The sequence below is a fragment of the Esox lucius genome, chromosome 8, assembly GCF_011004845.1.
Source record: "Esox lucius isolate fEsoLuc1 chromosome 8, fEsoLuc1.pri, whole genome shotgun sequence".
In the NCBI taxonomy this organism is placed as follows: domain Eukaryota; kingdom Metazoa; phylum Chordata; class Actinopteri; order Esociformes; family Esocidae; genus Esox; species Esox lucius.
In genome coordinates, this window is record NC_047576.1 from 2,760,150 (window position 1) to 2,781,041 (window position 20,892).

Below are 20,892 nucleotides of genomic sequence, written 5' to 3' on the forward strand. Positions count from 1 at the left end.
AAAATTTAGAAAATGCATTCCTTACAAGGATTTATAGTGGAGAAGGAGAACTGACCCTACTCCCCCAGCACAATAATATAGCAGCGTAAGACCTTGAGGCTGAGACAGGGGGGTCCAGTGACAATGTGGCCCTATCCGGGGGAGGCCCCAGACAGGGCCCAACAGACAGGAAATCAATCCACCCACATCGCCAAGCACCAACCAAAGGGACACCCACCAACCGCAACCACCCTGAATGAGGGCCGAGTATTGCCAGCAGCGTACAGCCCAATTGCACAAGTCCGCAACAGAGAGACAACAACAAGCCAGTGACTCTGCCCCCAAATGGCATTGGAGGGAGGGCATCCCAGTGGCAATGAGAGCCCACCTGTCAAGACAGCAAGGGTGGACAGTATCAAGCCTTTCTGGTCACCTTCACAACCCTGGGCCAGACTACACTTAATCATAGACCATGCTGTAGAGATGAGTCTTTAGAAGACACTTGAAAGTTTGTACTGAGTTTGCATTTCTAACCATATTTGGCAAATCATTCCACAGAAGTAGAGCTCTATGAGAGAAGTCCATGCATCTTGCAATCTAAGGTTACGTGTAGGTATGTATGCCTGGATCCAGTCTCTCTAAGAGAAGGGAGTGATCAATAGTATCAAAAGCAGCACTAAGATCAAGAAGCAACAGGACTGATGCGGAACCTTTGTCTGAGGCCATTAGAAGGTCAATTGTTACCTTCACGAGTGCATCTCAGTACTATGAGGTGGTCTGAAACCAGACTGGAGCATTTCATAAATGTTATTTGTCTTCAGGAAGGCATTCAGTTTTTTGGGGAACACATGTTTCTAAGATTTTAGAGTAACGGTAGATTGGATATTGGCCTGTAATTGTTGAATATGTCAGGATCCAGATTAGATTTTTTTTAGAAGATACTTAATTTCCGCAGTTTTTAGTGAGTTTGGTACACATCCGGAGGAAAGGGAGCAATTTATTATGTTCAACATTGGCTGACTTAGAACAGGAAATAGCCCCTTAAGTCATTTTGTTGGAATCGGGTCTAGCTTACAATTTGTGGGTTTAGAACTCATTACAAATTCAGTGAATGTGTTGAGCGATACAGGATCAAAAAATTAAAGTGTTCCCATTGACACCTGGTCAGGGAGGTTCAGGACATTCTCAGGACAACTGAGATTTTGGGGAGTCAACTATTTGAGGAGTCAGTTATTTGTTTTCTAATGGTGATGATCTTTTCGTCAAAGAAGTTAATGTATTCATTACAGCTAAAGTGAAGACCCACTTCACATGTTGAGCGTTGCTTTTTTGTAAACTTTGCAACTGTATCGAAGATACATTTTTTATTGTTTTTGTTCACCTCAATCAGGTTGGAAAAATAAGCTGATCGAGCAGATGTGAAGGCTTTTCGGTATTGTAGTGTACTGTCTATCCAGGCTAGTCTGAATACTTCCAACTTGGTGGAGCGCCACTTTCTCTCCAATTTTCTGGAGGCTTGCTTGAGTGCTCTAGTATTGTCTGTGTACACGGAAGCAAGTTTCTTGTTGCGTATTTCTTTTGTTTTTAGTGGTGCAACCGTATCTAAAGTATTTCGCAGTGTTGAGTTTAGATCCTCGATTAGATCGTTTGCGGAATTATTCACTCTGTCGTTAATGAGCGAACTTGTAAGAATATCAAGGAATCTATTTGTAGTCCGAGAATTTATAGTACGGCTTTTGAAACGTATTGATTGCGGAGCAAGTGGATTTCTTATTTTAACGATAAATGTAATAAGACAGTGATCCGATATATCAGGATTTTGGAGGGAAATTATTAGATCTACATATATCTATTTCTCGTGACAGGACTAAATATAAGGTATGATTGTGGCAGTGTGTTGGACCTGAGACATGTTGGATAAAACCCATTGAGTCAATTATGTCTTCAAAGGCTTTTTCATATGAATATTGAAATCACCAAAATTTTGAATACTATCTGCCATGACTACAAGGTTAGACAATAATTCCGGAAACTCATTGAGGAACATTGTATATGGCCCGGGGGTCCTGGAAATTGTAGGTATGCAAAATTATTTATCAGCCTGGTTAACTTTAATTTACTGTCATGAATATTAGCAACACCCCCTCCTTTTCAGGACGCTCGAGGGATATGATCACTAGTATAGCCAGGAGGAGAGGCCTAATTTAGGGCAGTAAATTAATCAGACTTTAGCCATGTTTCACACAAGTCAATAACATCTAGTTTATGATCAGAGATGAATTAATTTACTGCAACTGCCTTTGGAGCAAGGGATCTAACATTTATGAGTCCCATTTTGAGATGCAAGGTGATACAGTCATTTTTATTTGTGACTGAGGTGGAGGAAAGCTTTGTCTTAATTAGGTTGCTATTGTTAGCACTACATTGTTTAACTTTTCTCAGCCTGGAACGAGTCACAGTCGCAATAGGCAAAACTGAACTAACTACTCTGGCTATGCTATCGATAGACTCCACTATGCTAGCAGGCTGGCTAACAGCCTGCGGCCTGACCTGCACTCATGGTGAGGCTATAGGAGTGAGACTCCTATCAATGTTCCTAGATAAAAGAAGAGCACCATTCCAGTTAGGCCTGGCCATATTTCTGGGAGAATCCCAAAGAGAGAGCCAGTTATCTACAAACTCTACCTCCTGCGACGGGCAGAACTCCGTTTTCAGCCAGTGATTGAGTCTGCTTTAGAGTTCGTCACTACCCCTAGCTGGGAGGTGGTGCTCCCTATGCTTGCCAGTTTTAGACTTTGCTAGCACAAACCCCAGATGTGTGGCTACGTCGGTGGCTCTGCCCCCCGGTAAACAACGTACGATCGCCGGCTGATTCTTTAGTCTAATACCATGGGTAATGAAATCGCCAATTTCAGTTTTTCCGGGCCACCGGTAGAAAATGCCTACCGATCATTCCCCTCCGAAGACGGCTCGGCCCTTGACTCCGACTCCAATGGGGAAATCGATTATATTTGGTTAATGCACATTTCTAGAGGTGCCAATAATCGTGACACACCTGCTTCTGAAAAAACATTGATTTCTTGATAAAGACATTTTTATTTTTTCATTCTTTCATTCCTTTCATATTGAGTGAGTAAACGATCGATTTAACCCACGATTATATTTCGTTCACAGCCTTTTTTGCTCATCTTTCCCAAAATGTCCAACAATTCTGGAGGGCACTGTACTAGGGCAACTAGGGTCTAAGTTGTAGATTAATTTACGGTGAAGACAAACATGAATATCCATTACATGCTTGGCATACTCTAAAGTTCCACCTCTGGGCTACCGCGGTTAACAGTTCGGCTTGTTGGTTCTTCATGGACCGGTACCCATTTGCATTCCCATTAAGATCCGTCCACCAACCTGAGGCGCGGATAGCACAGAACCTGAGTTATTTTGTGTGATTTATTCGTGAATGCCGTTTGTTTATCCCCATGAAAACATTTTGAAGCTAGAAATAAGACTAGGCAACGCTACTGGTTAGAATATCCTTCCCTACTATTGGTCATATCATTGCTTGAGATATATTGGCTATGTATTTTGGGAGGGGGATTGTCCATTCATATGACCACAGGGCTTTTATTTCATCTGATTAATCTCAGATAATCAGAAGTATGAACCAGAGACGTGGGCTAAAGACGCCGGCTACATTATCAGATTAATCAAATCAGAGCAGTGCACAAGAAACTTGAAAGGGAGGAGAAATTCAAACTGTCCCCCAGAGAAAGAAAGACTAATCCACTAAAGGTCAGAGGAAAGAATAATCACAGCTACTCTGTTCAAATGATGACTAGTCAGTTCCAGCCAATAGGGGCGGACTTCGAAAAGGGGCCTCGATGAATATCATTGTCGCTGAGAATTTTGCGATGGGAAAATACATAGTCTTTGAAGTGCTTCATACACTCTCTGATTCATCTCGTACTGGAAGAAGATTCATGCATTATTGATGAGTACGGCGTTACAGTGGGCCAACTCTCCGAAGTGTTTTCTCTGGGGGAAAGCCAATTTCATCAGTTTGGTCTAAGATACTGTTTAATTTTCTGGGGACAACGTAGAGTAATACATTAACCAGAGACCCCAAGTATCTTTCAATGTTGCTAGGTAACCTGTTGGCGTATACAACTGATTGTTAGAAAGGGCTGAATTACTGAATTAACTATAACAGACAAACTAAATACAGCACATTCTCGCATACTGATATACAGTACTGGTTGATAGAAAGTGCTAGTTGATATACAGTAATGGTTGACATAAAGTACTGGTTGACATAAAGTACTGGCTGATATAAAGTACTGGTTGATATAAATTACTGGTGGATATACAGTACTGATTGATATAAAGCACCGGCATATGGATGTGTCAATATTTTGAGGAATTGATGACAACATCTGTGGTTTACCCCAATTCTGAGCACAACTGCAGCTGGAGCACAATAACACACCAAACTTGTCAGCACCATGTAGACATACAGCATTTGCCACAGTACCTCACAGTTTAGTTACTAATGACTTTTAATGTCTTTTTTTGTTTACTGACAAAGAAGTACTTCCAAACCCGACAACCACGTAGATAACATGCAGAAGTCCATCCACAGGAATGTACTGATTTGTATAAATGTTCACTTGTGAGGCTTTCACCAATCAGCAAAAAGGAAACCCTCAAAGTATTCCATCCTATTTTACACAGGTTGTCTCTTCCTGCCACTATTGCTTTGATAGAATGACTGTCCCCCTGATGTCACTTTTATTATTGTAGTTTTGTTCTCTTATATCACATCCAGTCCAAAGTTCACAGTTAATGCTTTAAATCAAAAGGTACTCCCATCGCTCTCTTTAAAGAAACATCCACATGGAAATGTTGAAATTGAAAAAACACTTCTCCCAACTTACAGCCATCCAGTCCTGTCGGTATTCTTTATCAAAGGTTCAGGTTAAAATTGTTACCGTTAATCATTATAAGAGTTAACACACAGGTCTGAACTTCATTATGGGCCCCAACATTTCCCCTGAATAAGCAGAATACAGTTTTTCAAAAACGTACTGTGCTTCTTTAACATGTACACATATCCACACACACACACACACACACACACACACAAACACACACACACAAGCACCTGACTTTCCCAAGCAAATAAAAACACACACACATACATGCTCAGAACACATTAGCAATCAAGTATTAACAACAGAAAGGCCACAACATATTGTAAATGCCATTCCAACACTAGACAATGGGCCTACTGAATGGTCAAAACAGAAACACTGAATGGAAGATAAGTCAACAAGGATGACGTAAATTTATCAAAACATCCTGGTTCTGCTCAGTAGATGGAGCTTTAATACGGTGTCCTGTCCAATATTTTTTTTGGTTTGTGTTGCAGGGCGGTGAGCCTCCCGTCTTAACTTTTTAAAATCTTTATGCTCCTGAAAATATCTCACGGTCCCATTTTGCCCAGCCCTGCTATTACACTCACCAGTTCCACATCCACTCAAGATATTTCCCTCCAGCTAACATAGTACATCATTTATATAGTACGAAGGCAACCACTGTTCTGCGCAACGTCTTTCATAACATAACACAAAGTAAGAGAAAATGCATAGCAGCAGATCCCAGCTTCTCAGTCCAGGTTTTGTGCTGTTTTGTGGTTTGACTGTAAGGCTCATTCATCATTTAGTTGGTGGCTACTCTTTATACCTCTGGCCACCATGCAGATTTTTATAGTAGTTTTCCTGTTCAGTCTGGCTTTGAAATTGAATGTCCCTCTCCAGGAGAACTAGCGCGGTCTTGCGTCTCAAAGTGGATTCCCGGCTTCGCCCGTCACGTGGCGCCTCGGTGTGAGGGAGGGGTGGAGGCGGGAGCACCTCGGGGTCTCCATCGCCGGCGGAGGAACAGGGTGAGATGGTCTGGTGTAGCCGGAAGCTGCCCGTGCTGCCACGCGCAGGGCCGCCGTCGCCACGGTTCAGGTCGTTGAGCTCGTGGGCATCTCGGGGATCGCCGCCCCTCCACTCCCAGGGGTTCCCGTTGCCCGAGGCGGGCAGGCCGGCGGAGTGCACCACGGGGTGATGGGGGGCGTGAGCGTCCACCGTGACGATGGCGGAATCGCGCTGGGCCTCTGGAGGCGGGCGGTAGTGGTGAGAGTCTGCGCTGGCCGTGGAGGAGGTGCAGGACGACGCTGTCTCGGAGGAGGAGGACGGTAGAAGGCCTTGCTGTTTGGACATGGCAATCACCTGCATGATGCGTGGCTGGTTGGGGGCTCCGCGGAGCGACCCGCCACCACCCTTCTCCGTGATGGACAGCCACTTGGCGCGAGTCAGGGCACTCTTGGGCGACACCGGCGGAGGGCCTTCCTCTGGCTTATGGGGGGCCCGTGGGGTTGTCACCACCCTGGGCCCCCCGGGTGGCCCTGCACCAACAGGGATGGGGCTGGCACCTCTGCTGGAGTGCAGCGCAGACGCATACAGCGAGGCCTGTGGTGCCGCTTCCTCTGAGCCCTCCTCCCCAGCGTCGGAGCCCTCCTCGCTGGCGTCCCGCTCTGCCTCGTCCCTGAGGCTCAGGCACCGCATCTCCATGGACTTCTGCTTCCACTCCGTCACCAGCTGCTGTGAGCGCATGGGGTCCATGGGTACCTGCACGGCCTTCAGCCTCCTCTGCACAGGCTGGGCGGGCTGCCCCACGGGCTCTTCGGGGCCCCCGTTGGCGTTCATGCTGGCCCTGGGCAGCGTGTTGCTGAAGGTCACCATGGTCTGCTGGCCCAGGGGGCTGCGCGGCGCCAGGAGCTCCACGTCCACGCTGGCCCTCTTCAGGCTTCCCATAGAGGCCTTTTCGCGCTGCAGCGGCCGCCCTATGCCATCCATGCGGTCGTGGGGGGCGGGTGCAGCAATCTCATCGGCACTCTCCGATGCTGAGGCAACGCCTTTGTTGTAGACAGAGTCATGGCCACGCTGGGTCAGCGCTCGCAGGGGGTCCTCCTTCTGGGGGGGCGGAGCTGGCTTGATGACTATGTCATCAGAGGACCTGAAGTTGCCAACGGCATGAAAAGCCTAGAAGACAAAGAGAGGTATTGGGTGCCCAAAATCGTTATCAATCACTCATATATCTGGTAATTGTCCTAAAAAGAGGTCAACCTAAACAAAAATGATGAACAAGCTGTACCAAAACTTTTCATCCCCAATAAAAAGAAGGGAACACGAGGAACAAGAAGAAATGAGTGGGAAAAAGAGATGAGACTCGAAAAGAGCTACAGGAAATAAACGACTCGAGCGAGAGACCAGGATAAGGCAGATGAGGATGTAGAGCAAAAAGCACCACTTAGCGGCAGAACATAAGGCAAAAAATATTTCCAGAATCTATTCACCTAATCACTATTTAAGTGAAGGATGGAAGGACAGTTTCTAACATGGAGAAAGAGAAGTTAACAGTACAGAACATAATGTACACGATAGGCATGATACCCCATCCAACCCCTGAGGACAGACAGTTGTATGAAAGCAGAAATCAAACGATAGGTAGCGGTCTGAGAAACTTCAATGAGAGCAGCAATCTAGAGATATCAAAGTACCTGGCACTAAACTGCAGTTAGGTTATTTTAGTCAGTGAGGGATTAATGGTATGCAGTGTGGTCTCTGGCGAATCACACTTTAATCTTCTGTGCTCGCCTTACAAAAATTATATATGTAACGAAATAGTTGTTTTGGCTGGTATAAGTTGTAGGTAGACTCCCCTCAAATATAACTTTCAGAATTTTATTGAAAGTGTGCATTAATTGCCATTTGTAAATCAGAAATTTGTGAGAGAATTATTCTTTTAGGGTTCCAGAAACACCTGTCAAGCCTACACTGGAAATTAAAATGGAAATGAGTGGAAATGAAACTACAGACAAATACGCAACATCACTTTTGAATGAATGTCATGCAGGAGTCAAGACACTGCATGTGTCAACTGAGGTCTGGTCCTACCAGGTAGGCAGCGATGCCTGCTCCTATGAGGAAGCCGGCGTAAACGTCAATGGGGTGGCTGCGATACTGGGTGATCTGGGTGAGGCCGGTAAGCGCTGCCACAATGGCAAACGCAAACACCAACACTGGCTTCAGCAGCTTGGTGCTGTCTGAGATGGTTGAGTTGAAATACATCTGGAGAACGAGGGAGATAACAGGTAAGGCAGTGTACTTTAAAAGAAAAACAGTAACGTATTTAATTAATGTAAGAAGACATTTGGCCCGACTGTATTTCTGTTTCTTAACTAGTTCTATTCCATTATGAACTTGGAACGTAGCTGTTCCTTCTACACTGATGAGAAGGAAATTGTGAAACTCAAATATTTTAAGCAAATTATAAGCAAAGCTTTCAATTATATAGAGACGGCCCAAACTTCTCACTGGTACTGCATGTATGGGGATAGGCCAGTGAGTTCAGCAAAAGACAAACTCTTAACAGAAACAGTCATGACAGATTTGCCCAGAGGATTTCTACATACATGAATATCTGGTGTGACTATTTTGACCACAATTCCATTCACACTGAACAAAAATATAAACGCAACAAGATTTGGTCTCATGTCGCATGAAATAAAAGATCCCAGAAATGCAGTATTATTACACAATGCCTGACATGGGTCAAGTTTTGAGGGAGCATGCGATTAACATGTTGTCTGCAGGAAGGTCTACCAGAGCTGTTGCCAAATAATTTAATGTTAATTCTACTATAATCCAGCACCAACATAGTTTTAGAGAGTTTTGCAGTTCATCCAACAGGCCTCACAAAGTTTTTTTTTCTCCAAAACTGGATCAGTAACCTAGAGAGTTTGACAGAGTAAATTCACAAGTGTAGGGGTGTGACGTCATAAGTTACAGACCACTTTTATTTATCGCAATGCTAATGACATTATGACTTAACTGGGACAGCCTAGAGTATGTTACAATTTCAGTGGTAGGCCCATTGCATAGCCAATAAAGGAATGGTGATTTATTTAATTCATCAAATGCTTTTCATAACAACGTTGATTCTATTTCTAGTTGAAACCCCACGGGAGCATAATGATACTGGCAGCAGATACAGGGAAAACTATCTAAATATAAGAACATCATACCAATTATTTTGGAGAAAAGTCCTACATAACTGCACTAAAATATCGTGCTTTGCCTTTTGACTCCATAATGTCCATAACATTTTCTGACATTATCACAAGGTCTATTTTAAATGCTTCCCGCATGCCAGTTGTTGGATTAACCAATCTGCACTTAGCCTTATGATTTAAAACAAGAACAAGATGTTCTGAGACTAAAAACTCAGTCTCCCTCATCTGGTTAAGAGAACCTGGATATATTCAGGGAACCCTGAATGTGGTAAGCAATATTTCTGGAATACTCCACAGGTGTAACCATGCCAGCCCAGGAAAACACTTCACGTTTCTTCTGCCGCCAGTTTCAGCATGATAATGGGCACATGCCCATGTCGCAACGATCTGTACACAATTTCTGGAAAGGAAAAATGTCCCAGTTCTTCCATGGCCTGCATGCTAATATGTCACAAATGTAATATGTTTGGGATGCTATTGATCAAAGGAATCAAAATAATTATTATTTTCAGTCATGTGAAATTCATAGATTAGGTCTTAGTTACTACTTTAATTGCTTCGATTTTCTTACAGAATATAAATTGCAATTCAGTCAAATCTTTGAAATTGTTGCTGGTTGCGTCAGTATATTTGTTCTAGCCTACGTATACTCCAAAGCATAGTTAGCAGACAATGCCCCTAATTTGTGGCTAATCAAACTGCTATTGTACTTGGCTAGCCACTGAACAATGCATTAAAAAACCCAGGAAAACATCTGGTGCAAGTTATTTTTTATCAAGACTTCAAAGACCATGTTAAATAAAACTGCCTAATTACGTTATGCTGAAGTTCTGGTTTTCTGCTGACTTGAAGTGACAGGCAATTTTCTATTTCAGTTGAATCCTAGGGAAAACTGTTTCTAGCAACACACTCCAAGCATACTCTGAACCTGAGTTTTGTTTGCACATGTCAGTGGTTCCCCTTCAATCTGGGTCTCTGGTGTAAGATGTAATATGATGACCTTGACATTTTTAGCTGCCGAGCTATATATTTGTCCCGAGAGGCGTACTTACTGATATGTACACGGCAGCAAAGGCAGACAGGGTTGCATGCTGAGAGGGGAAGGTTTTTCTGTCAAGAAACCGAAAACGTGTTAGTGGCGAGACTGAACGCCAGAAAAGCAGAAAGACAGACACCATATGTCACACAGCTTTGATCATGGTGGGAAAGAGAAGAAAAGAGAACAGCGTAAGGAATAAAGATCACAACTGCACATTACCACAATGCGGGTTGTGCTGTTGCTGTCAAGGAGTGCTAAATCTGTCTAGGTACACCTGTACATCTCGGTTCACCTGACTGGTCTGTGAATCTTTCTCCAAATAATTATAATTGAGCATTACTAAGTCGACAGGAAGCAAGTCCACATCACTTAAAATCAAAATGGCTGAAAGGAAATCTGCTATGGCTTTCAACTTCTCATTCAGTTTAATTCAGTGGACCAGAGAGGAGAAAAACAAAAATAAAACAAGGCTTCTCAAGTACATTGGGACACACTGTATGCCAAAGGATTTGAGGTGCTACTTTCCAATATTTTGAAATTATTTTCTGTCCTCATCCCATGTCCTCAGAGCCCTAAATAATTTTAGGTAATCTTTTTGCCCTCTAATTGTAACTTAATGCACAAGTAGTTGAGGTTGGTATATCTTATCCTTGAAAAGCTATTAAATTAATATGTATGTATATACACACTACCGTTCAAAGGTTTGGGGTCACATAAAAATTCCTAGTTTTCCATGAAAACACACATGAAATGAGTTTGAAGAAGAAATATAGCGAAATGATTAGGAAATATACTCACACAAGGTTATAGACAAGGTTAGAAATAATGATTTTTATTTGAAATAAAAATTGTGTCCATGAATGCCCCATTTGCAGCAATTACAGCCTTGCAGACCTCTAGCATTTTAGCTGTCAATTTGTTGAGGTAATCAAACCATGCTTCCTCAAGCACCTCCCACAAGTTGGATTGGCTTGATGGGCGCTTCCATACTTACATACCATAAGGTCAAGCTGCTCCCACAACAGCTCAATAGGGTTGAGATACGGTGAACGTGCTGGCCACCATTACAGACAGAATACCAGCCGACTGCTTCTTCCCTAAATAGTTCTTGCAGAGTTTGGAGCTGTGCTTTGGGTCACTGTTTTGGGTCACACCAAAAATTGTCTCAAACCAAGCTCTGTCCACAGGGTATGGCATGGCATTGCAAAATGAAGTTATAGCCTTCCTTCTTTAAAATGCCTTTTACACTGTACAAATCTACAACTTTACAACCGCCAACGCACCTCCAGACCATCACATTGGCTCCACCCTGCTTGACGGACGGCATCAAACACCCCTCCAGCATCTTTTCATTTGGTCTGCATCTCACAAATGTTGTTCATAGTGGTCCAAACACCTCAAACTAAGATATTCGTCTGTCACTTTTTTCCAATCTTTCTCGGTCCAGTGTCTGTTATTTTGCCCATCTTAATCTTTTCTTCTTATTGGCCACTCTTAAATATGGCTTTTTCTTTGCAATTCTGCCTAGAAGGCCAGCATCCCAGAGTCACTTCTTCATTGTTCATGTTCTTCTGTTTTGCAGGTACAATTTAATGAAGCTGCCAGTTGAGGATCTGTGAGGCGTCTGTATCTCAAACTAGACACTCTAATGTATTTGTCCTCTTGCTCAGTTGTGCACCGGGGCCTCCCACTCCTCTCTCTAATCTGTAAAGAGAGTAGTACACAGCGCTGTACGAGATCCTCAGTTTCTTGGCAATTTCTCGCATGGAATAGCCTTTATTTCTCAGAACAAGAATTGACTGATGAGTTTCAGAAGAAAGTTCTTTATTTCTGGACATTTTGAGCCTGTAATCAAATGAACTGATGATGTTTCAGATACTTAACTAGTCTAAAGAAGGACAATTTTATTGCTTCTCTAATCAGCCAAACAGATTTATTGCTTCTTGAATCAGCTGTGCTAACATCATTGCAAAAGGGTTTTCTAATGATCAATTAGCCCTTTAAAATTATAAACTTGGATTAGCAAACACAAAGCACCATTGGAACACAGGACTGATGGTTGCTCATAATGGGCCTCTGTATGCTTATGTATATATTTCATACAAAATATGCCTTTTCCAGCTACAATAGTCATTTACAACATTAACAATACAGTCTACACTGTATTTCTGATCAATTTGATGTTTTTTCAATGGACATAACATTGCTTTTCTGTAAAAAAACAAGGAAAGCGACCCGAAATGTTTGAACGGTAGTATATACACAGATCAGCCATAACATTATGACCACCTGCTTAATATTGCGTAGATCCCACTTTTGCTGCCAAAACAGTCCTGACCCATCGAGGCATGGACTCCACTAAACCTCTGAAGGTGTGCTGTGGTATCTGGAATCAAGATGTTAGCAGCAGATCCTTTAAGTCCTGTAAGTTGTGATGTGGGGCCTCCATGGATCAGACTTGTTTGTCCAGCACATCCCACGGCTGCTCAATTGGATTGGTCTGCAACAATGCTTAGGTAGGTGGTATGTGTGGACGGGGTTCAGCATGGGCACCCAGACTTGGCTGTGGCTACGCAGCCCAATGCGCAACGAACTGTGATGCACTGTGTTCTAACACCTTTCTATCAGTACCAGCATTAACTTTTTTAGCCGTTTGAGCTACAGTAGCTCGTCTGTTTGATAGGACCAGGAACACCACACAAAGGCTGCAGTTTTTGAGATGCTCTGACCCAGTCGTCTAGCCATCACAATTTGGCCTTTGTCAAAGTCGCTCAGATCCTTACTCTTGCCCATTTTTCCAGTTTCTAACACATCAACTTTGAGGACAGAATGTTCACTTGCTGCCTAATATATCTCACCCACTGACAGGTGCCATGATAACGAGATTATCAGTGTTATTCACTTCACCTGTCAGTCACCTGGTCATAATGTTTTGGCTGATCGGGGTATATGTGTGTGTGTCAATGTTTTTAAAAATGTGTTTGTACACAGCAGAGCTATAGTGTTAGGAAATCCACACTAGCAGTCAATTCATCCAAAACAATAGCTACAATTTATATCGGAAAAAACTGTAACCTTCAGGGGTCAGTTGTAGGGGTCTACAGGAGTCAGGTGGTCATATTACAATATGTCATGTCATGTAATTTCACATTATATCACGTTATGTAATTTCACTAGGTCTACCTGGCAGATAGGATGGCATGCTGGTCAAGGCCAGAGCAGATGTCCTTGGTGATGTAGGGGTTAATGTCACAGGCCACCCCTGGCTGAGTGTAGTTGGGCTTGCATACGGTCAGGAAGAAGGGGGTGTGATAGCCTGTGGCCAATTGGATCACATCCGTCACCAGGGCCGTGGCACAAAGCCCAAACACATGGACACCTAGAGAGAGACGGAGAAAGAGGGACGAGGGAAAACAGACAGAAAGTAAGAGAGAGAAGAAAAACATTGGGGAATGTGAGAGGGTCAGGGAAAGAGGCATATTTAGAGCGAGGATAGGGAGTGAGTCATGGAGACAGCAATGGTGAAAGGAAGCGAGGCGCCAAGGGACCAAGGGAGCAAGCAATGACGTGAGCAGAAACGACGAGAAGTGAGGGCCAGAGAAAACGGGGAGAAAGAACAAACAAGTGTGAGTTGTGACAGACTGTCAGACCTGATATGTGAATGTTCATGGGACACAGTGGAACCGTACCTACGAAGCGCACTGTTCGTCGTAGGAAGGAGTTAAAGTTGCACCCGCCGGCATTGATGCTTCCCTCCACGCCAGGGCGGATCTTCAGGTGGGACTGCATGCAGTAGACCAGGCCCTCCCCAATCATAATCTGACCGCATGACAAAATCAAACACTGTCAGAAATAATGATAGGGTGATTTTTATCTGTTATCTGTTTTGAGGAGTAGTCATGCATCATTAAGGTGCGGTTGTGTTTTGAGGAGTAGTCATGCATCATAAAGGTGCGGTTGTGTTTTGAGGAGTAGTCATGCATCATTAAGGAGTGGTTGTGTTTTGAGGAGTAGTCATGCATCATGTGGTGTGGTTGTGTTTTGAGGAAAAGTCATGTGTTATTGTGGTGTGGTTGTGTTTTGAGGAACTGTCATGTGTTATTGTGGTGTGGTTGTGTTTTGAGGAACTGTCATGTGTTATTGTGGTGTGGTTGTGTTTTGAGGAACTGTCATGTGTTATTGTGGTGTGGTTGTGTTTTGAGGAATAGTCATGCATCATGTGGTGTGGTTGTGTTATTCAGGAATAGTCATGCATCATGTGGTGTGGTTGTGTTATTCAGGAATAGTCATGCATCATGTGGTGTGGTTGTGTTATTCAGGAATAGTCGTGCATCATTTTGGTGTGGTTGTGTTTTGAGGAACAGTCATGCATCATGTGGTGTGGTTGTGTTTTGAGGAATAGTCATGCATCATGTGGTGTGGTTGTGTTATTCAGGAATAGTCATGCATCATGTGGTGTGGTTGTGTTATTCAGGAATAGTCATGCATCATGTGGTGTGGTTGTGTTATTCAGGAATAGTCGTGCATCATTTTGGTGTTGTTGTGTTTCAAGGGGTAGTCACCGAAGCAGCAGGTCCAGCGAAGGCCAGGCTAAGCAGCATCAGTAGGGGGATTAGCTCATCTCCACCATCCACGTAGGGCATGCTCAGTGTGCGGTCATGGCAACGAAAGCCCACCTGGGCCGGCTGGAGCAGGTCGGTCAATTCCAGGAAGTAAAGTGACACCATAGAAGTAGCCACAATGGGCAGCTGGGACACATGAAATAGGAAGTTAAGGTCTAAGGTTGACTTCAAACTTTACCACTGCTAACCTATACAGCACATTTACTGTACAGAACTATGCAGCTCTTCATATGCAAAACTAGATGACACTAGTTTCACTTTCGGCTAAAGACAAAAACAGAGTCATGTTCATGATCTCTCTGTGGTTACAACTCTACCTATCACATCCTATCAGATGCAAGGTCATGATGGATAGAAAAAAGAAGGCTATTAAAGACTATTGGGACCAGTCTATAATGGTTGCATGCAGATGCTCATTCAATGTCCACGAATGAGGTGCCGATTGTTTAAAAGAGGTGCCCTGAAATTAAAGGAAAACAGGTCATCCTTAGCTGTAGGTCATAATCTGTTTTCTACCTCTTCAGCTGCAGTGTATTGATTCATATTCATCCAGCCGTGATAATGGAAAACCAAAAGAAAAGAGAAAAGCAGAGCGCCAGACAAGGATGTCCTTCTGCAGTCCGTAAATACAAGCGTTGATCAGTTTGTTTGTCCATTCATTTGTTTGTTAATTTGTTAATGAATTAATTCAGATGCAACCAAATAATATTTAAACAGTTCCACTCACCTCTACAAAATAGAAGCATGGCAACAGTGTCAAGCTATCTTTCGGTGGCTTCTTTTTGGGCTTTGGGTCTCTTGGAGTCATCATTGTGATGTCTGATATGGAGAAATCTGCAACAACACATCCAGTTGAATACATAACATGACTAGTAAGCCTACTTTCCATGAATCAACTAAGGGAAATATTGTATCTGGTTTAATGGGCTATATAAAACATATTAAAAGGGATAGAGGATGGCTCTGAGGGCCAGTCAAAAAGCAAATAAACTCTGTAAGTGTCCGTAACAAAGGATGGAGGCATTTCAAAACCTCTAGGTAAACGCCTCACTTAAATTCTGTAAATTTGCCAGTTTTTGTTTCTAATCTGTAACTCAATTAGTCAACAGTGTTACTGGTTGGCTGAACAGTGCACATGCCTCGTTCCAAATACAAATCAGTCCCGGGTTAAAAGCCAGAAACCAGTAAGACAACTAGTGGTCTTCAAGGACCAGAAATGGAGCCCTACAAAATGCGCACATCGATTTTCCAGTTCATACTGCCACTGAGTATATCGGTAAGGCAGGTCGAACGGTCTAAACCAAATATACCAGTGACCGGAAAAACACGTCAAATCCACTCATTAAAATAGCTCATACATGCAGGGCCTTGATGTGCCATTCTGGCAGTGAAAAACCCTAGCTTTGGTAAAGCCAGTGGAACAAGAACTGACATTGGCCCAACTATGTATGGGTGAAAAGCCAAGCCTGGAACTGTCTCTATAGTTACTGTGGCCCTAACTGATCCTTCTCTGTTACAGTATTGGCTAATTAGGCAAGAAAATAGTAAGCAGGCAATGTACAAGTCCTGGAAAGATATTGTTTTCACCCAGCTTAACATAATTTGTGAGTTTCTCATTTTTCTCATGCTGTTTTGTCAAGACAGCGTTAAAAAATGTTTTCCCACTCGTTCCATAACATTATGATTGGCACCAATATCAAAATGTGTCAGCAGTTTTTATACAGAAGCAGCATACTGTTGAGATATATTTATACGCCTAGAACAGCAGTCTGGTGTTAAGATGAGTTCTTGAACCACGTAATATCTGTTTGTCTTGACCACAACTGGGCCCAAAAACATATAGCAAACTTTTAAGAGCAGCTGAGCATTAAAATATGTTCAGATTTGAGGAGCACTAAACAGAAAACCCTAGTGTTAGGAGGGAAAAATGCCAACAGAATATTCATTGGAAACATTTATCTAGAGGTGCCAGCATTACTTTAAAGGGGGAGAAAGAGCAAGGGAGGGAAAGAGAGACAAGAGTTGAGGTGCATCCTGTGTTGTGTAGAGAAGTGTGTTCTGTGTTGTGTAGAGAGGTGTGTTCTGTGTTGTGTAGAGAGGTGTGTTTTGTGTTGTGTAGAGAGGTGTGTTCTGTGTTGTGTAGAGAGGTGTGTTCTGTGTTGTTGAGACAGGTATGTTCTGTGTTGTGTAGAGAGGTGTATTCTGTGTTGTTGAGACAGGTGTGCTCTGTGTTGTTGACGGGTTTGGTAACCCATCCTCATTTGGACTGGTGTTAGTTCTAGGTTTCTTATGCAGTACACAACACCAGCCTGAGTTCATGGGTACTGTAAAAAACCTTTCTACTACTTCCCAGGAGACTCCGCTCTCACAATATAGTCTCAGTTTTCAGAATTCTAAGTATGTGGGAATGGGATGAATTTCGTATCATTTTGTAAATAAATTAGCGTAATAACATTGACAGGGTGGTTTTGAATTAATCAGAGCCCTATTCATATGGACCATCTTGACTCCCAGTTAAGTACAAAATTATCCCTAGCGAGGATGGCTGGGATCTGCTATTTTCTAATCCATCCTGTTTAATTAAAATAATACCTATTCAAACCCTCTCACTGTCTGTCAAGCTAGTCCTCCCTACACAGACACACAGACCTCTGGTTATTTAAGGCCCTATACGTCCATATTTGCCAACCCCTGCAACACCAGAGAACACCCCTCTCTCTGTTTCTTATTTTGTCCAAAATGTCTAATCGCAACAACAATCCCAGCAGAAATGGGATATGTCCTCCAAATCACTTCTCCACAAAACATGATTATTTTTTGCTCAGGTTGCTTCAGGAATTACTAGCCAATATCTACTTGCTTGGAGTAGAACACATTCACAGGCCAACAACCCCAACTGACCTTCCTGGTGTCCAACCAATAACAAGGAGTCGCGCTAGAGCGATATGAGGCCCGGGAACGCTAGTCCTAAACCAACCCCACCAACCCTGGATGGCACTGGTCCAGTTGGCACCGCCCCATTTAAGGCCCCCGGGCAGTGTTGGAATGCAGCGACTAGGATTGTCTGTGAGTTCACTAGACAATTGGGAAAAAAGAGCTACTGCGTAAATACTGCAATCAAGGTTTGACAGTTATGAGTCCTACAACAAAAAGCTAGTCTTTCACTACACGTCCTCCACAAATGCGTGGAGTAGAGCTGGGATGAAAGATTTAAACTGGATTACACCAACCAAAATGTGATCCTTGTAGCCCATGTGTCACTGTATAATTCAGAGGATATTTTGGTTGCAACCTACACACGCAATATTCAGAGAATATTGCATTTGCAATATTCCAAAATAAATTAACTAAGTGTTAAAGCCAAATAACTTAAATTACTGATAACTTCATAGATCTAAAAGTATGATAGCTAGAGACAGAGACGGACGGACACACAAACACACGAACGTAAATGGTGTAACCAGACATAAATAAAAATATATGGGTGTGTGGACATTAGCTCCCAGGCGTGCATCTGTCATAGAACGTGTGGTGCTTATCAATAAAAAAAATCAAGCGATAATACTGCGGCACTGATTATTATATTTTAACGTATGCAAATTGTCAGGCTACCTAAAAATGACCGCCGATTAGATGGCACTACGACAAAGCGTGTTGCCCGGTAAAAGCAAAAGCCAGGAGAGGCTACCTGAAGACTAAATGAAAATGGCTTTTTATGAATCACTTAGACAGCACATGGTTAAAAAAAAACATGATCATGGATGACGGTTGATGGCTCTAATACAGGCAACACAGACAAACAGTGCTAAGCATATCTTCCAAATAAGTGAATAAAATCAAAAATCTAATAGGCCTACATAAAATCCCTTTAAGAAAATAATAAAGCAAACAAATCACTTTGGCTAATGAAATCAGCAATTGATGACAGTTAGCACTAGAGATAGGTGTGATTGTAAGACTTTTCTTAAATTAAAATAACTGCACTATTTGCACACACTAGCTCACTCAGCACCTGTCAAAACGGCTGCATCACATCCATAAAAACTCTAACAATGCACGGTGCGTTAATTATAAAGAGATATCACGAGCCGTCTCACCTTAATATGATGGATGGGGAAATTCAAAATCAAACGTCTTTGCCGCTGTCCCCCTTAACGCGCCGCAAGTGGAAATATATATAACGTTTCTAACAGCAACTCAGTCCATTCTTCTTTCTCCTCACGTTTCTCACCGAGCGATACCGAAGAAAACGTATGGTGGGCGCAGCTTTGGTGTGGACTGAAAACGCACGATTCCCCCGACCTCAAGGGGCTTCACTTGGGCAACTCGGGTGATTCAGTGATAAATGCCGCGGCTTGCAGTGCTTCTGGTTGCCTCGGATACTGTAGTTTCGCGCCTCACCTTGGATAAATGACGGATACGAATTAATAACCTGTCTATTGACAGCCCTGGTATTCCATCATGGGGAACTGGGGGCTGTCAACTACGCATCGTACTGCACAAAGACTGAGAAAAAAAAGGTGCGGGGAGGGGTGTGTGTGCGCGCGCGCGTGGCTTTTTGTGTTGTGCGTGTGTAGGTTGCTACCAATGTGAGTTGGTTTGAGAGAAAGGCAGTGTGTTCCCCCACCATCATTTTATGGACACATGGCGCCTGTCTTCCTTCATGCATCGCTATCTTTCTGTCATCTATCTCTGTCATGTTTACTCGTGAATGGTGTTACTAACGCTTCACACCAGAATAACTCCAAAGTGTCTTAGTTTAGGACAATACACTGGGTTCTGTGCGCACACACAGAGCTTCAACACTCAATCAGTTAACTGACATAGATACTCGCTGCTTTTCAATCCGAACAATACTCCTCTCATAACACTCCTAAAGTGGCCTGTGCGCTGCATGCATGTTACACACCATTGTACCCTGCAGACTATAGGCTGTACTCGACTAAATCTACGCTGGCCTCTGTCTGGCAGGATTTTCAATGGGTTTTATTTTCACATGGAAGGACAGGATATAGCGGCATCCAAGCCTGTTCTGTACGTTGTCTGCAACGCATTCTCTGTAGTGGTGTAGATCCATAGGCGGTTTTAAATGGGAGTGTTATATAGTACTATCTCCATGAGTCTGTAGACAGACAGTTTCCAAGCAAAGAATTGTCAGTAGTATATACCCATTGAGAACACCTAGCTCTACTAATTTTACTTCTGTCCACATTTTGTCCCTGGCAAGCATTGCATTACAATCGGAGTGAGCAGATGGAGTCTCGGGGCCATAAATGACTAATATGTCAGAAACTCTGCGTTGCACAGCTCTCTGCGGTTTCACATTACACTGTCTCAACTTGAGCAGGGATTTAGACCCGGCAGACGCACTGGTGCCACATTGTACCTGTGACTGTATGAGCAGGACCCAGAAACGGTTCCAAATGTCACGTCTGGTGTGATCCACTGCATCCCTCTGCCTGCTTGCCAGCGTGAAAAGCCTCATGTCTGCGCTGACACCCACGCTCAATGCAGACACGGGGAAATGTGTCACTGTGCAGTGGAGAATGGAGGTGGTGTCTGGGTGTCATCATTCTGAGCGAAAGGATCTCGGTTCACTTAATGAAGGGGATTTGCAGTGGACAAAGATGATGCAGTCCCGGCGGCACAATAGCTCTGCCCAACCATTGCCCCCCCCCCCCCCGCCCCACCATGGAAGGGAAAAAATAAAATCACGCATCAAGTATAAATTGCACAATTTCATATTTCACATATTCAAAAGGATGAAGGCATAACATATGTAATATTATAGATGGAACCTCTGAAATGTATTCAGAACCTTTCACTTTCTCCACATTTTGTTGAAATAAAATTGATTTCATTTATTTCTTTTTCATTTAATCGACACTCAATACCCTGTAATGACAAAGGAAAAACGTATGTCAAAATAAATACTCGGTATATTGGAGAAAGAATGAATGACCCGTGAGTCCATTTAATAAGGAATACAAAACGGATATTGTCTTTTTAAAACATGTCTCGATTGAAAAGGTAAAATGTATCTTTGAATATCCATTGCCTTCAAAATAGGCAATGTAAACATCCATAGATCCTTGAACATTTTATGTAAGGTGCTCAACCTTTGAGCCATGGTA

General features: G+C 43.1%; 1 protein-coding gene across 1 annotated transcript; it reads right to left on the reverse strand.

Annotated features, from left to right (window-relative positions):
- Nucleotides 1–4,736: 4,736 nt before the first annotated feature.
- plppr3b (phospholipid phosphatase related 3b) lies at nucleotides 4,737–19,241 on the reverse strand. Its single transcript, XM_010897544.4, has 8 exons — nucleotides 18,856–19,241; nucleotides 15,486–15,592; nucleotides 14,699–14,884; nucleotides 13,826–13,955; nucleotides 13,320–13,515; nucleotides 10,150–10,207; nucleotides 7,980–8,153; nucleotides 4,737–7,064 (listed from the first exon to the last, which is right to left on the reverse strand). The coding sequence occupies exons 2-8, from the start codon at nucleotides 15,567–15,569 to the stop codon at nucleotides 5,706–5,708; spliced, it is 2,187 nt and encodes a 728-aa protein (XP_010895846.1). The 5' UTR covers nucleotides 15,570–15,592; nucleotides 18,856–19,241; the 3' UTR covers nucleotides 4,737–5,705.
- Between the last annotated feature and the right edge of the window lie 1,651 nt (nucleotides 19,242–20,892).

What these genes read in the sequence shown, in the direction of transcription:
- plppr3b (XM_010897544.4), bottom strand. Translation starts at nt 15,569, where the DNA reads ATGATGACTCCAAGAGACCCAAAGCCCAAAAAGAAGCCACCGAAAGAT. An exon ending in TCGCTGGACCTGCTGCTTCG is followed by an intron (nt 13,956 to 14,698) that starts GTGACTACCCCT and finishes TCATGCGGTCAG; the next exon opens with ATTATGATTGGGGAGGGCCT. An exon ending in ACGAACAGTGCGCTTCGTAG is followed by an intron (nt 13,516 to 13,825) that starts GTACGGTTCCAC and finishes GTCTCTCTCTAG; the next exon opens with GTGTCCATGTGTTTGGGCTT.